At 41.1% G+C, this 13,466-nt stretch overlaps 3 protein-coding genes across 6 annotated transcripts in view; all 3 read right to left on the reverse strand.

Moving 5' to 3' along the window:
- Positions 1-942: 942 nt before the first annotated feature.
- znf598 (zinc finger protein 598) lies at positions 943-6,900 on the reverse strand. Its single transcript, XM_008330145.3, has 12 exons — positions 6,333-6,900; positions 5,352-5,464; positions 5,024-5,153; positions 4,727-4,938; positions 4,417-4,634; positions 4,198-4,297; positions 3,928-4,106; positions 3,756-3,840; positions 2,778-3,673; positions 2,391-2,565; positions 2,138-2,285; positions 943-2,035 (listed from the first exon to the last, which is right to left on the reverse strand). The coding sequence occupies exons 1-12, from the start codon at positions 6,504-6,506 to the stop codon at positions 1,652-1,654; spliced, it is 2,814 nt and encodes a 937-aa protein (XP_008328367.1). The 5' UTR covers positions 6,507-6,900; the 3' UTR covers positions 943-1,651.
- A 147-nt stretch (positions 6,901-7,047) lies between these two features.
- Positions 7,048-10,166, reverse strand: slc25a17 (solute carrier family 25 member 17). Its single transcript, XM_008330144.3, has 9 exons — positions 9,513-10,166; positions 9,140-9,200; positions 8,943-9,009; positions 8,647-8,798; positions 8,458-8,574; positions 8,182-8,330; positions 7,741-7,836; positions 7,580-7,665; positions 7,048-7,363 (listed from the first exon to the last, which is right to left on the reverse strand). Exons 1-9 carry the CDS (start codon positions 9,669-9,671, stop codon positions 7,213-7,215), a joined length of 1,038 nt encoding a protein of 345 aa, XP_008328366.1. The 5' UTR covers positions 9,672-10,166; the 3' UTR covers positions 7,048-7,212.
- Positions 10,167-10,304: 138 nt separating this feature from the next.
- The window catches only part of rpusd1 (RNA pseudouridine synthase domain containing 1), a 5,111-nt gene continuing 1,949 nt past the window's right edge, over positions 10,305-13,466 (reverse strand). Inside the window, exons 1-6 of one of the 4 annotated variants that reach the window (XM_025064176.1) lie at positions 12,812-12,866; positions 12,412-12,634; positions 12,199-12,322; positions 11,953-12,055; positions 11,452-11,553; positions 10,305-10,807 (exon numbers count right to left, since the gene is read on the reverse strand). In XM_025064176.1, the coding sequence (XP_024919944.1) occupies positions 10,392-10,807; positions 11,452-11,553; positions 11,953-12,055; positions 12,199-12,322; positions 12,412-12,634; positions 12,812-12,851 (1,008 nt within the window). In that variant the 5' untranslated portion in view covers positions 12,852-12,866 and the 3' untranslated portion in view covers positions 10,305-10,391. The other 3 variants (XM_008330143.3, XM_025064177.1, XM_008330142.3) reach the window with 3 other exon arrangements.

Genomic DNA, 13,466 nt, shown 5'->3' on the forward strand with positions numbered 1-13,466 from the left:
GGCTTGTCCTGTATTAATCAGAAAAAAAATGATTCTTATTTATGAGCTAGAATAAAATCTTTGTTGGAAATAATTTAAAACTCTTATAATCAATCAGCACGTAATTGTTTTGTGGGTTTGTTTTTTGTTTTTTTTTACCCTTAGAACTAATGATGAACATGTATCCCCATCAACAGGTTGACAGAGCAAACACTGACTTTGTAGTGTGTTACCTTCATGTACTCGTTTCTTCCTGTTTATCTGAAGCTGTTTGATCTCTTCAGTGTAAAAATGCTGTGTACAGAGATGTGTGTCACCGTCAAGTACCTGAATGTCTCTGGACTGCAGTCTGACTGTCATTCAAAATAAAAGAAAAATACCTTGGTTGGATCATTTGTCTCTCACGTCACCACCAAAAATCTTTTAAATGAATGTAAAAACACACAACCAAGATAAAGTATTAGCTGATAATTAGTTAATTATTTTTAGAAAAGGAATTGGAAATTGGGTTTGTAATTCATCACTCTAACAATACATTCATTTATATATTTATATCTATGGCTTATATGATGCATTCTGAAAGACCCACTGAACATAACTGTAAATATTTGACATTATGCTCAAAATATCATTTCAAGTACTATGCAACATAACCCAGTTTATCACAAGACATCACCATGTGTTTGATTAACTCGCTGTGACATGATTACACTGATGTAGTGTTTGTACAGTCACATACCTCTCTCCCTCTGCGTCCCTCAGTCGGGGTAAAGTTCAAACCAAACGATGAAAGCTCATCAGTGGGAGGGTACAGAGCAGCCACAAGGAGGAGGGGTTCCACAACGAGCCAATGGTTGATGAGCAGGACTAGATGGAGAGCAATGAAATTCTGGAGAAATAAAAGAACCTTTCAACCTTAATAAAGACAGGTGAAAACTCTAAAATCAGACCAGGACACTGTTGCATTGTTAAAGACTTTAGTTTCCATTATTGAAAAAAGTGTGAGCCACCAGTTTAACTTTGATGAACCAGTTCAGTCTCCTGGTGAGGGATATGAACAGAACACATTGGAAAATGCAAAAATTCCTTCAAAACAAAAAAGTTTGTTCTAAGTGTTCTTCTACATGATGCTCAACAAAGAACCATCATGAGCAGAATTGTTCCGTATGAAGCAGCAGACGATCAAAAGCATTCAAAGCTTTGCTTAAATAAATATAGAACTAAAGGTTGAGCTGAACTTGTTCATTTACTCTGCACTTGTACAAAAGGTTCATGAACTCTGAACATCCCTATTTCTGGTTTTGAAGAACAAATATTTGTACTAAATAATAGTTAATGAACATAGGAGCAGATATTTCTTCAAGTAAAACTTCAGCTCTTCAGTAAATTAATAACTGTTTATCGGCGACGCCAGTGCCAGCTGGAAATCTCAGCCGACACCAACCTGTGGGAGTGAACTGGAAAAACCATTACCAAAGAGCTGTAAACATAATCATCCTCAGAAACCAAACAAAAACATGAATCATTTTTAATCCATCGTCTAACTTATCTGAAAAGCTCGGTCCACAGGCTGCGCTGCGTGCTGCTCTCTGCAGGGTTTCGACTGAGCTGCAGAGGAAATTGAAAAAAAAAAAAGGTGTTCCAAAACAGCAGAACGGTGCAAACAGAGGTGCTAGCTAATGATCCTGCTGATCGACTGCAATGAGGGAAACTCCTCCCTCTCCCCGAGGTGCAGGGTTTTGTGGGAGTTGAAGTCTTTGGGGGCCAGCACCTGTCTGCAGGTAGGGCACACCTGACACTCCAGCTCTGCTGCCACGTTAGCCACAGACGTCGGAGTCTGCCACGCGTTCTTCTTGTTCTTGTTTTTCTTTCCTCCTCCTCCCCCTCCGGTGCCCGACTGTTTCTCCATGGCCCTACAGTCTCCGTGAGCGCTCAGCAGCTCCTGCTGTTTGCCAGTGTCCGGCAGGAGCACGAGCAGCTCAGTGAAGATGCGGTTGAAGTTGTCTCCCAGCAGGTCCTTACAGCTGCGGTGATACTGAGCTGCTGAAATAACACCCTGGGAATGAAGGCAGAACTTTACTTGGGAATCCAGGTAGTAAAGAACCCCTAAGAATAATACATTACACATGTACATTTAACCCATGCGTTGGGAACTCACTTGTCTAAATTGAGCAGAATAGTTTTTGAACTGGTTAAACTTGGACTCGTCGTTGTGCAGGTACTTTCTAATGGACTGGATCAGCTCCAGGTTTCTCTGCTGGAAGTTCTCTGGAACCAAGTATCCAGTACTTGGTACCTTGGGAGGCCTTGTAAAAAAATTACAAAAATTCTGATCATTTATTTGAAACAACTCAAGATCAACAAAGTAAATAAAATTCAATAATATAACTAACATCTGTTCAGACACTTACTGGTTTACAGGTGGAGGAGCAGTTTCCACTACATTACTGTTGATGGGTATCCCAGTGAAGCCTGGAGGGGGTTTAGGTCCTGAGACCCCGAGACCTGGTGGTGGTGGAGGAGAAGGAGTGACGGAGGAGGACGAGGCAGCAGCTGAAGCCTTCAATGGGAAGGAGCTCTTAAAGCCTAAGGAAAAGAGACAGCAATGAAATAGTGAAGACAGTGAGTCATGATTCTATAACTCAACCTAGTGCAGAGGTTCCCAAAGTGGGGGGCACATCCTCAGGAGGGGCAGGATGGAATGAATGAATGAAACATAATGCAGCATACTGACCAATTGGGGGGGGGCAGCAAGTTAAGGATACACACAAACAAGTGAGGACATTGGTCTGATGTACCTGGTGGAGGTTTCTTGGTTATAAGAGCAGGAAATTCTTCTTCTTGTTCCAGAAGCTGGTCTATGTTTGGATGTGAAGCCACTGACGTAGTTTCCTTATTCATGGGTGTTGGTTTCTCAGGATGGCCGTTGGCCAATCCACTGCTCAGTGCTGCCACCACTGAGCTAGTCAGAGGTTTGTTGCTGCTTTTCTCAGGAACGTTCTCCTTCTGTGCCGTTGTTTCCACCGTCTTTGTATTCACAGCTGTCGTCGCAGGTGAAGACACGGGCGCAGACGTAGTAGTAGTAGTGTTCTTCTGCTGCTTTTTCTTCTTGCTGGCTTTGGAGGTAGAGACATCACTGTTGGGGGCCGGGTTTGAAGAGCTGGGGGTGACACTCGATGGTTTGGTGTTGCCTCCTTTTACAGTGAGCAGAGATGAGATGTCCAACATGGTGGGCACCGAACGGAACTCCTGCTGTGTCATCCCTTTGCTCTCATCGTCCGAGGTGGGAGGGGAATGAGGAGGAGCTGCCTTCCCGTTCTCTCCTACTTTCTTTTTCTTACGTGAAGATGAAGATGACAAAGAGGAGGAGGAGGAGGAGAGAAGCTGGGGTCCCGAAGATAAAGATGTAAGGGGAGGAGTAGCTCTGGACGAAGGAGGTGGAAGCTGAACAGTTGGTTTATTATGGGCAGTATTGTTGGACCAAGCAGACGCGGTGCCTGCTGCAGGTTTGGGCCGGCGAACCTTGGACACAAGGGCAGGGAAGTCTTCCTCCTGGAAAGAGGAAGACTTCTTGGGTTGTGCGGAGTATGCAGGGGTCATGGGAGCGGCAACAGAGACAGTTGACAGACTCGGAAAGTCGTCCTCCTTCAAAGCTGCAGGGGTCACTGGCATCAAAGCGGGAGCAGACTTTACACTAGAGGGAGACAAAGCAACAGAAATTAAACCTTTTATAGACAAAATCTAGAATGAGATTTTGAGTTGCTTTAGGAAAGTACATTGGGTAGGTAGGTGTCGGAGCTGCTGCACCCAAAGCTGGAAAATCCTCTTCTTCTCTAAGATTACTGCTCTTCATTGTTTTAACTGTTGTAGACAGAACACATGTCAGTAAAACACAGACACAGAAAACCAGAACCTTATTATATTTTATTAAATTGAACCATTTTTCACCTGGAGGTTTGCTCGTGGCTTTGATGGGTCCACTCTTGTGTCGGGGCTCTTCTTGTTCAGGTCTCTCCTTCCTCTCCTCTCTGAAAACATTCCTTTCCTGCATCATTGCTCTCTCCTCTTGTCTACGTACTGCCATGGATGCTCTCATGGCAGCTTCCATCTGTCTGTCCTCCTCCTCCCTTCAAAGGCAAGCAAACAATCATGTTGGAAAGATTAAAAGAGGAAGGTGTGGACAGAATAAATCACACACTGTTGGTCATTGGTTCTCACCGGGAATATCTCCAGCTCTTCTGTCCCCCACCCCCACGAGGCTGTCTTCTTCCACCTCGGTTGAATCGCACCTCTTCATAATCTTCACCTGACACGAAACCTGAGAATTTGCACCTGTGTTAATTCATGTACATTTGCCTCAAACTAACAGACAACAAACTGAATGACTGAGGTCATAATTAGGCTGAAGTAACAAAAACCACGACATTAATCACTGACCTTCATTTCTCCTCTGCTGCCTGGGGGCGTAGTTGAACTGCAGGTCAATCTGACGGTTCTGTCGAGCCTCTGCTCGGTTCTTGCTGTGTGCTGCAGCCTTGTGGGCCTTGTAGTCGATCTCAGTGCGGAATGCATGGGTGAACTGTTCTGAGGCACAGCGGCCCTCCTCACACAGATAATGACTCTCTCTGAAGTGTTCACTTAGGTACTGATAATCACTGTTTAGAAGCGAGACCAAACAATGAGTTACATCATCTTTTTTTCCCCCAGTATTCCCCATTAGTGACAAAAAGGTGTTTGTGATTCGCACCTATAATATTCCTGAGAACCATCTGCATCACAGAAGTGGCAGAAGTAGTGGTCCCTGCGCAAGTGTTTGAGCAGCTCGTCGTTGTCTAGGTATCGGTCATCGCAGAATTTGCAGAGTGGATGTCCTCTGTGACTGGTGTCGTCCGGATCACCATGTGCTCTGTGACGTGCCAGTTCCTTACGGTTGTACCACTTACGCTCGTAGGAGAAGATCTGGACATCAAGACAACTTGTTGTTAAATAGGTTTGTAATGTGACACTTTAACATTATTATAGACAGTTGTTTTTTTTTTTTTACCTTGAGGTGCTTTGTGCAGAGTTTACAGCAGAAAAGCTCATGCTGTTTCCTCATGTGCTGCTCCAGTTCTTCAAATCTGGAGAACACCTTCGGTTCTGGGCAGTGGATACACTCTGATAGCAGCAGGTGCCTAAAACAAACAAACGCACAGCACGTAATTAAGAGACAATTCAAACTGTGATAAAGCTGAAGGCCTATAATGTTTAACAGATGGGGCTGTTCATCTGCACTGCACCAAATGTTAGCTATATTAGTAGGGTTTAGATAAAAAAAACTACCCCTCAGCTTATCGTCACATTCCACTGGTTCAAACACAGACAAAAATCACCTGTACTTAGCGTAGATCATCTCGTTTCCAAAGTAGATGCCATGCTGCTTCTCACATGGAAAGTGCAGGAAGGACAGAGAGGCAAAGGCGTCCACTTTTTTCAAAAAGATCACCTGAAAAAACACAACAAGAAAGAGGGTGTGACCAATACTGTTGGGGGGTGAAATAGTTTCCCTCTCCACAATATATATATATATATAAATATATCTTATGTCTGAGCTAATAATGATTCCAGTACTGTCTCTGGGTTTGTACAATAAAAATTCCAGTCAGACTTGGAATCATCTCTTCAGTAAATGTCTCCATCCTAACTCAGGTGTCTTTGGACCATCTTTTTGACATTTCCTCATACATCACACCATTTGGGTGTGGCCTTATCTAAGTTATTTGTCCATATGGTTTATGTCCACGTAGCTGGCTGAAATGAAACTGACAGCAACTGTTTCATTTTCTCCAGAACTGTGTCAGCGTGAAAGTAAAACATAACACAATCTGTGAACAAGCAACACTGAAGTCACACTGGTTCACAAAGTTATTACAATTGTAAAACAGTACATTTCCCATTTCATGTATCCGAAGGGAAATGTAAAAAAAGAAGAGAGAAAACATTATTAAACAAAAAGGGAGGTTAAATTATCAGAACAACAACAACTTTTTTTACTGAGGCAAAATGTGACAAAAGTCTATCTGTATTTATAAAGGGGCTAACTAGCTACTGCTAACATGCCGGATTTATGGATCTAGGTTAGCTTTAGCTACGTCACCTAAGCTACTGACAGCGAGCCGTCTGGGTGTCTAACTGACAGTGTTAGTAGCTATTTATTCAAAATAACATTTTAAGAACAATAACAACATTTTAAGACATCACTTGAGACCTGGTTTCTAATATTTGAAGGGTTTCTAGTTTATTATTGAACTAAGAGGTCGACAAGGCCTAGTTAGCAAAACAAAGCGCCATCCCCGTGTTGTAGTATCGCCTACCTTATCGAGCTCCACCCGGCAGACGGCGCAGTACTTCTGTTCACACAGCACCCTCATCTTCGTGGAGCAGCGGTAACAAACCGGGTGGTCGCACTTTCCCACGGCGAAGATTTCCACTTCTTGACAGCACAGGACACAGTGCTTTTCGGCGTATTTCGCTTGTGTGGGTTCCATGTCGCTGAAAGAAGGCACAATTCCACCTCAAACTATTGTTATTGCGGAGAGTCTCTCTGTCGTCCACAGTTACGTAATAACAAAAGTCCAGCGGTGCCGCGTCACGTAAAGATATCCTTCGATCTGTAAGTTATCGGGATGGACAGAGTGGCGCTTCACAGTGGAGCCGCGTGGATCTGTCACATTCGTCCTCCACGTGAGTGCCTCCCTACGCTGACGCTTTACGTAAAAGGACTGTGGACGTAACTACCATCGTCGGTAACGGAATATTTCAGCACATATGACTCAAAATCATGTATTTTCAACAACGTGTTACTTACACGTGTATAATACTGTTGCTTAATAGTATCGCATTTAATCTAAAATTTAAAATCCACTTTGGCGACCCCTAGGGGCAACAGCCGAAAACAGAAAATATTATTTGGTCATATAAAGTTCTTTAAATCATTCACTGTGTAACAATCAGTGCTGGACAATACAAGACAAAACAGCAAACAAGGCAAAAACATTAAAATCTAAATTAAAAGAAGCAAAGAATGTCACAATAATACCAATTTTAATGGTTGAATTTTGATGTTTGTTAACATACAAAGTGTGTTTCCAGTAGAAAAATATGTGTGCAAATCATGTACATTATGAAGAGCTACTTAGTTATTTCTCTAGTGTTTTAATTGCCATGCAGAGTCCAACGTTGTAAATCAACTTGCTAGTGTCCCTTGGAGTGTTTCCTGAGTCCCATCACAGTGAAGGTACAGCTGACAATCTTCTCATACAGAAGAAACATGAGGGCGGCAGTCAGCACTGTCTGGAGCAGCTTGGCCTCCAGGCCTTTAAACAGACCCAACATGCCGTACTTTCTGCGAAAGAAAAATCAGGCTTAGAATACATGGTTGCTGCAGTGAGTAACGCAAAGTGAAGTTGCACCAATGTGAGTTTAGATTGGATTAAACAGTCATTTATATTTTTAATTCTTACTAGGTAATTCCATATTGATACAGTGGAAACCTACATGAAAACAACATGATTAAAGAAAAGCTAGATTGTGTGAGCAAACTGTGTGTGTGTGTCTTTACCTTATTCTATGGAGCAGTAGATTTTTTATTGTCCTGAGACTCGACATGATTTTTGGCTCATCCCTTGGCAGGTTGTGTTGACCAAACTGTGGTTTAAAAGACATTATATAATATTATATGATATATACTATTACATTATATTTACAAAAAAAAAAACTTACCCTAAGAATGGACTGTATGGTCTGCAGTGGATATGTTACAGAGGTGGCCACAGCTTTGGCCACAGCACCGATAATAAAGACTTCAGCAGATGACAGCTAAAAACAAACAAAAAAAAAACATTTGATTTTTGGTTGTCAGAAATGTGCAGCTATATTCTGAGACCTTTGAGCTTTAGACTTCCCAGTTTTCTTTTAAGTAGAATGTGAATAGGCCCCCTCACCATGTTAAAGATGAAAAGAAACTCATGTGAATGCAAATACCAAGCTCTGCATTTCAGGTGTCTAGTCATCCAGTTAACAGGATGAATTGGGGTTTTTTTTTTCAAAAAAAAAAAAGTTTTGTGTTTCACAGATGTTCAAATGATATTAGTTTATAAAACATTGATAATAATAATAAATTATTTTCAAAACCTTCCCTGCCTTCTTGTTATCATCACCCACCTCCCTGGGAGGCCCTCTCCTCAGCTGCCTCTTCAGACCCTCGTAGATCATGAACTGGATGGCAGGGTTCAGCACCAGCAGTAATGATGGAAAGGTTCCATTCCACAAAGCTCCCACACCCTCGTCACGGATTATCTGAACAAATGCATCTGTAAGAAGAGGCAGAAGGAAGAAAATTACTGTGGTAAAATAATGTAATAGCAAAAAAAAAACCTTAAAAATACTGACAAAACATAACATAGAATCATAGGTGCTATACCACTAACTGTATTTTACCCAGGATGCCAGAGTAGTTGGTTGTCCTGATATCGGAATTGCGAAACTTGGAACCCTGGAGCTTCAGCCTGGTGTTGACCACCCACAGTGGTGTGGTAACGAGTACGTTTACAACACCTACAAAGACAAGACCAATACTAATACGTGGTTATGTATTTTTTTTTTTATGACATAAAATTCCCAGCTCACCTGCAGTGATGCCTATGAGTAAATCAGTGGACGGTACCGACTGTTTTCCTCTCAGCCAACGGGCCTTTAAACTGTGGAAGCAGTAGAAGTAGACGAAGTTGGAGCAACACAGGCTACAGATAACGGGGAACCAGCCTCTGTACGGGGCTCGACTGTGGAAGACAGAAGGTAGAAAACACAATGTCACAAGAGCAGGGTAGATATGCAAACTGCTGTGCTTTTTCAGTGTTTCAGGTTTAAATGTTGGAGACGGTTGTGAAGCGTTAAAAATAACTCCACATTTAGTTTCCACTCACAGTCCTTCCTCTTTGATGATTTCTGCCAGAATGGCTGGAGTTGATTTGGCTTTCCTATTTTCATCCACTGTATGGCAACAAAAGACCAGAGTCATAATAATAATAATAATAATAATAATAATAATAATAATAATTAATCAATATACTAATAACCCACATCCCTGCCAATGCTAGTGTTTAATTCAGCTGCTTCTTACCCTGAAGTCTTAGTCTGGCTGTATCAAGAGGGAAGAACACTGTCATCGCAGTAACACTTCCCTGGAAAAGGACATTTAGAGGAATAATTACAGGCACTTCACTCTACGAGGGCCAATATTAGTCAAAATGTCATGGAGGAAAAATAAGAATAGGATTTTGGAAAGTGCGTAAAGTACAAACAAAAAACACTTTTAAGCTAAAGCTAAGGTTATATTCGTATGACCATATTGTAAATATCATTTCGGAAATGGTGCTTTTGCCAGAAGAGGTTCAGGTTTAAATAGCTCAAATACGAAAACTACGCTTCTGTGCCTGGCAGAACGAAAAATGACATATTTCTAATACATGCAATGGAGATTGTGGTTAGCTTACCGCTGCACCAGACACGGCGTGAACCAAACTCTCGTACGAAAAAACCTCGAAGCTCATTTTTACTACAATAGTTAAAAAATACGACCAGAGTTTCACTCTCGTTTGTACAACACCTTTAGTTCTTGTGGCTAAAGTGAGAAAGCACGGCTGCGACCACATAGGCTAACAACTAAGGGGATTGTGGGTAATGTCGTTCTCTTCACAAAACAGTCTCATTGAGTATAACTCCTCAAATTTCGATTTATGACGCACATAATAAGCAAAAACCCTGGTAAAACAATTAAATCTAAAATTTAAAAAGACAATGTAACCATCTCCCACCAGTAGTACACAGTGTTGCAAACAGGTTTTCAACCTGGATTTATTTTTCCAAACATTCATGCAAAAGCGACTAAATACACGATTCATTCAACGTTCGACATTAAAATTGATCAAATGTCAACATGTCATGTGACATTTCCTGTCACCTGTCAAACATGACTCTCACTCTTATCCGTCGACATACAGAGAGAAAAGGCACCTGTTCATCTGTCAAACTGCACACCACAAAACGCTAAGTAAAACATGTGCAAGTTAACATTAGCTTATTTTACTTGGTTTAAAGACAGATTCTGGCACAGAAACATAACTGTTAAGACTTTTAACCAGGATTTAACAACTTTATGGCTTTAACTGCTGTTACTGCTGTAGAAACACAGTTTTTTTTTAAAGATGAGCCTGGAATCTTTAGCCCTGTGTTCAGAGTTGTTTGACAGAAGTGGTCCACTTATACCTGTGTTTTTGAAAAGTGACATTCACTGAAATAAAATGCAAATACTCAAAGCACAACATTTAAAACACTTTCATAAATTAAAATAAATAATGAAATAAAACCGCTTGTCATTCTGCAGCCCAATCACTCAGCCACTGATGACACAGCCTCCTGTGCTCCTCACTCTCCTCCTCAGTCCTCTGTTTATTCTTTCGCTCCATCTCCTCCTCTTTCTCCCTCCGGGCCCTCACTTCTGCCTCCTCTTTCATCTTCCTGTCTTCTTCCAACCTGCGCTCCAGCAGGGCCTTCACAGTGGCCGTCACTGTCCTCACCGAGCGCTGTGGAATCCATTTTGGATCCACTGTGGGGATAAAAGGGTCTCCAGCAGAGACCAGCAGGGGCTGAGGTTCTAAGGGAATGTGGAGGAGGTGAGCGTGCAGCATCATTCTGTAGGGGGCGTCGTCTGCTCCTGAGCTGTATGTGAAGTCACCAACGATGGCGTGACCTATGGCACCGCAATGGACTCTTAGCTGATGAGTTCTGCCTGGGAGAGAACAGACAGACGCAGAGGTGAGGATGATCTGTAGTCGTGTTTGAGTGATTATAAAAGCGTACAATTTAGTGATATTCCAGTTGTCAAGTAGCCACACACTTAAACCATATTAAACCATTAAATTCCAGTTGTCAAGTAGCCACACACTTAAAACATATGAAATTAAATGAGGTAATTATTAAGGTAAGACATACATTGAAATAATTTAATAAAAAAATATGGCAACAAATAAAAAGGACAGGTCTATTTTACACAATTGTGATATAACAAAAAAAAAAGAAAATGTCTTGCAAACAAAGAAACATTTTTAATTTGGTTTTGCAGCTGACAGTTATTTGTTCAACAGCATTTTAATAAGAAACTGATTTTTACATTATACAGTTTGCAGCTGACAGTTATTTGTTCAACAAATACAGCATTTTAATAAGAAACTAATTTTTACATTATACAAATTATTTAAGGAAGAATGAAAATAATCAATTTGATCAAATTACTCATTTAGTATTTTTTTCCCCCATCAGTCGAGTAAGTGCAGACTTGGCTTTTTCGTGTTGTGTTTAATGGATTTGTTTGGTTAAATATGAAACCACTTTAATCTAAAGTACTTCACTTAATATTAACAATCGTGTCATTACCAGTAAGTGGCTGCAGCAGCACCTTGGTGACAGGATCTCCATCATACAGCCCGTACTCCAACACTGTCAGCTCAGTTTGGCAAGGCTTAGGGTTTTCACAGCCTGGGGAGGAATTTAATCAGAAACAACAAGAAACATAACATACGTATATTATATCTTAACTAAAAATGGTTCAGCTTCTCCTGTTGGCAGCTCTTACTTCAATGCATTCAGTCAGGAAATGTTCACAAAAACACTGCTGCACATCATATTAGTGCCAATGGATCTTAACAGTAACAGCATTAATAAACTGAGGTCTTGGGTCTCTTTGTAGCACTGCATTATTTATTAAGACCTCTTTATGTTTAGAAAATAGAGTGGTGAGGTAAATCAACTTTTTATTACAGTTGAAGCATTAAGTTTGAGATGCATAACTTTTCAAGTTACCGTGACATTCATTTGCATTAAGAAAAAAAACCCCTGACGTGTCTTAGACATAAAATAGTTCAATGATTTATTTACCTTCTGTTCCCTCGATGCACATCATATGTGTTTTTCCCTCCGAGGAGTTCTTGCCAATAGAGAAGTCCAGAGTTTGTTTCTGTTTTTCAACCGAGCCACGAATCTAAAGAGAATTTGTTTAGGTAATCAAATACTGATTTACATGTATGTATAGTTGCTCAGGTTTGAGTAAATATATATTCATTTTGGCGCTCGGCCAACAACCAGGTACATGGGTTTTCGTTAAGGTTTGGATCTGTTCCATACCAGGGCGAGGTAGGCTTTGGTGACAGTTCGATCCTTGAAGCAGCGAAAGGCTCGACCTGCGGCTGCCTTATTCAATGCTACACACAGAGCTCCGCTGGTGGAGAAGTCCAGCTGATGACAGAACCTTACAGAGGGAGGGAAGACGTTCTTCAAGACCTAATTCTTCAACAACATGTTGTTTATGAGCTGCTATACTGTAGGACTTCTTCTCACCTGAATCCATAGTAGGTGCTAGGATCTGCCAGCTGAGGGAAGCGATGCCGGAGTTGGGCCTGCACCGTGTGTTTTTCGTAAAACATTTTGCTGTCAATGCGGATGTCCCAGTGTTTGTCCACCACAATGAAATCATCGCTGTGGTACAGCACCTGCAGCATCTCTAGGTGAGCAGGCTCTGTGGTCATCCTGCCCTGGAATGGACTAGACAGCTCATGCAGTCCTGTGGAGACATGTTGAGGACCATGATTTCATACAGCTGGAGGTGGAGAAAGGGCTAAATCCTGGTCAAATTTGAACTTCAGCTATGTTAAAGTATAATTTAAAATCATGACCAGTAATTTTTTGGGAAAACATTCCCTGTGTGCTGTAGAATAACTATAGAAATATCAATTACAACCTCTGTACACAAGGGATGGAGAATGCCTTGTTGGTTCCATGGTAAACGACTAAAATAAAATAAAAAATTTAAATTACATATAGATAGATAGATAGATAGATAGATAGATAGATAGATAGATAGATAGATAGATAGATAGATCACCGTTGGGCTGTTGCTTTACGACAGGCTGGAACTACTTGAAAATACCTAAACGTGTACATGAAACCTTTTCCTCGGTGTTGCCGAATCATAAAAAATGTCGATAAATGTTGCTATGATGTAAATCAGAGATACTGAGTGGAAAAATGATTTTAAACACACAATGATATTTACATTTTTTAAGACAATCATGGCGATAACAACAACTAAAAGTCATGGCTGCCTCCTAAAGCACATACGCATGTTGTCCAGTTCCGGTTTTGCTCTGTTCTCACTAAAACATCCGATAATTAACATTACGACGATAAAAATGTTTTATACATAATAATGTACATGAAGTAAATAAAGTCATGGTCATAGGCAAACTCACAGAAACACAGCAACAACTGCTTCAACATCCACGTCTCCACTGCGCAGTCGCGGCCCATTCTTCCTTTGTTTTTCTTATACCAAGCTGTATTTGATCAGTAGCGTCGCTTAGTGGTGTGGAATAAGCATGACAACGTCGTTGGAT

The sequence above is a fragment of the Cynoglossus semilaevis genome, chromosome 17 (genome assembly GCF_000523025.1).
Source record: "Cynoglossus semilaevis isolate Cse_v1.0 chromosome 17, Cse_v1.0, whole genome shotgun sequence".
In the NCBI taxonomy this organism is placed as follows: Eukaryota; Metazoa; Chordata; class Actinopteri; order Pleuronectiformes; family Cynoglossidae; genus Cynoglossus; species Cynoglossus semilaevis.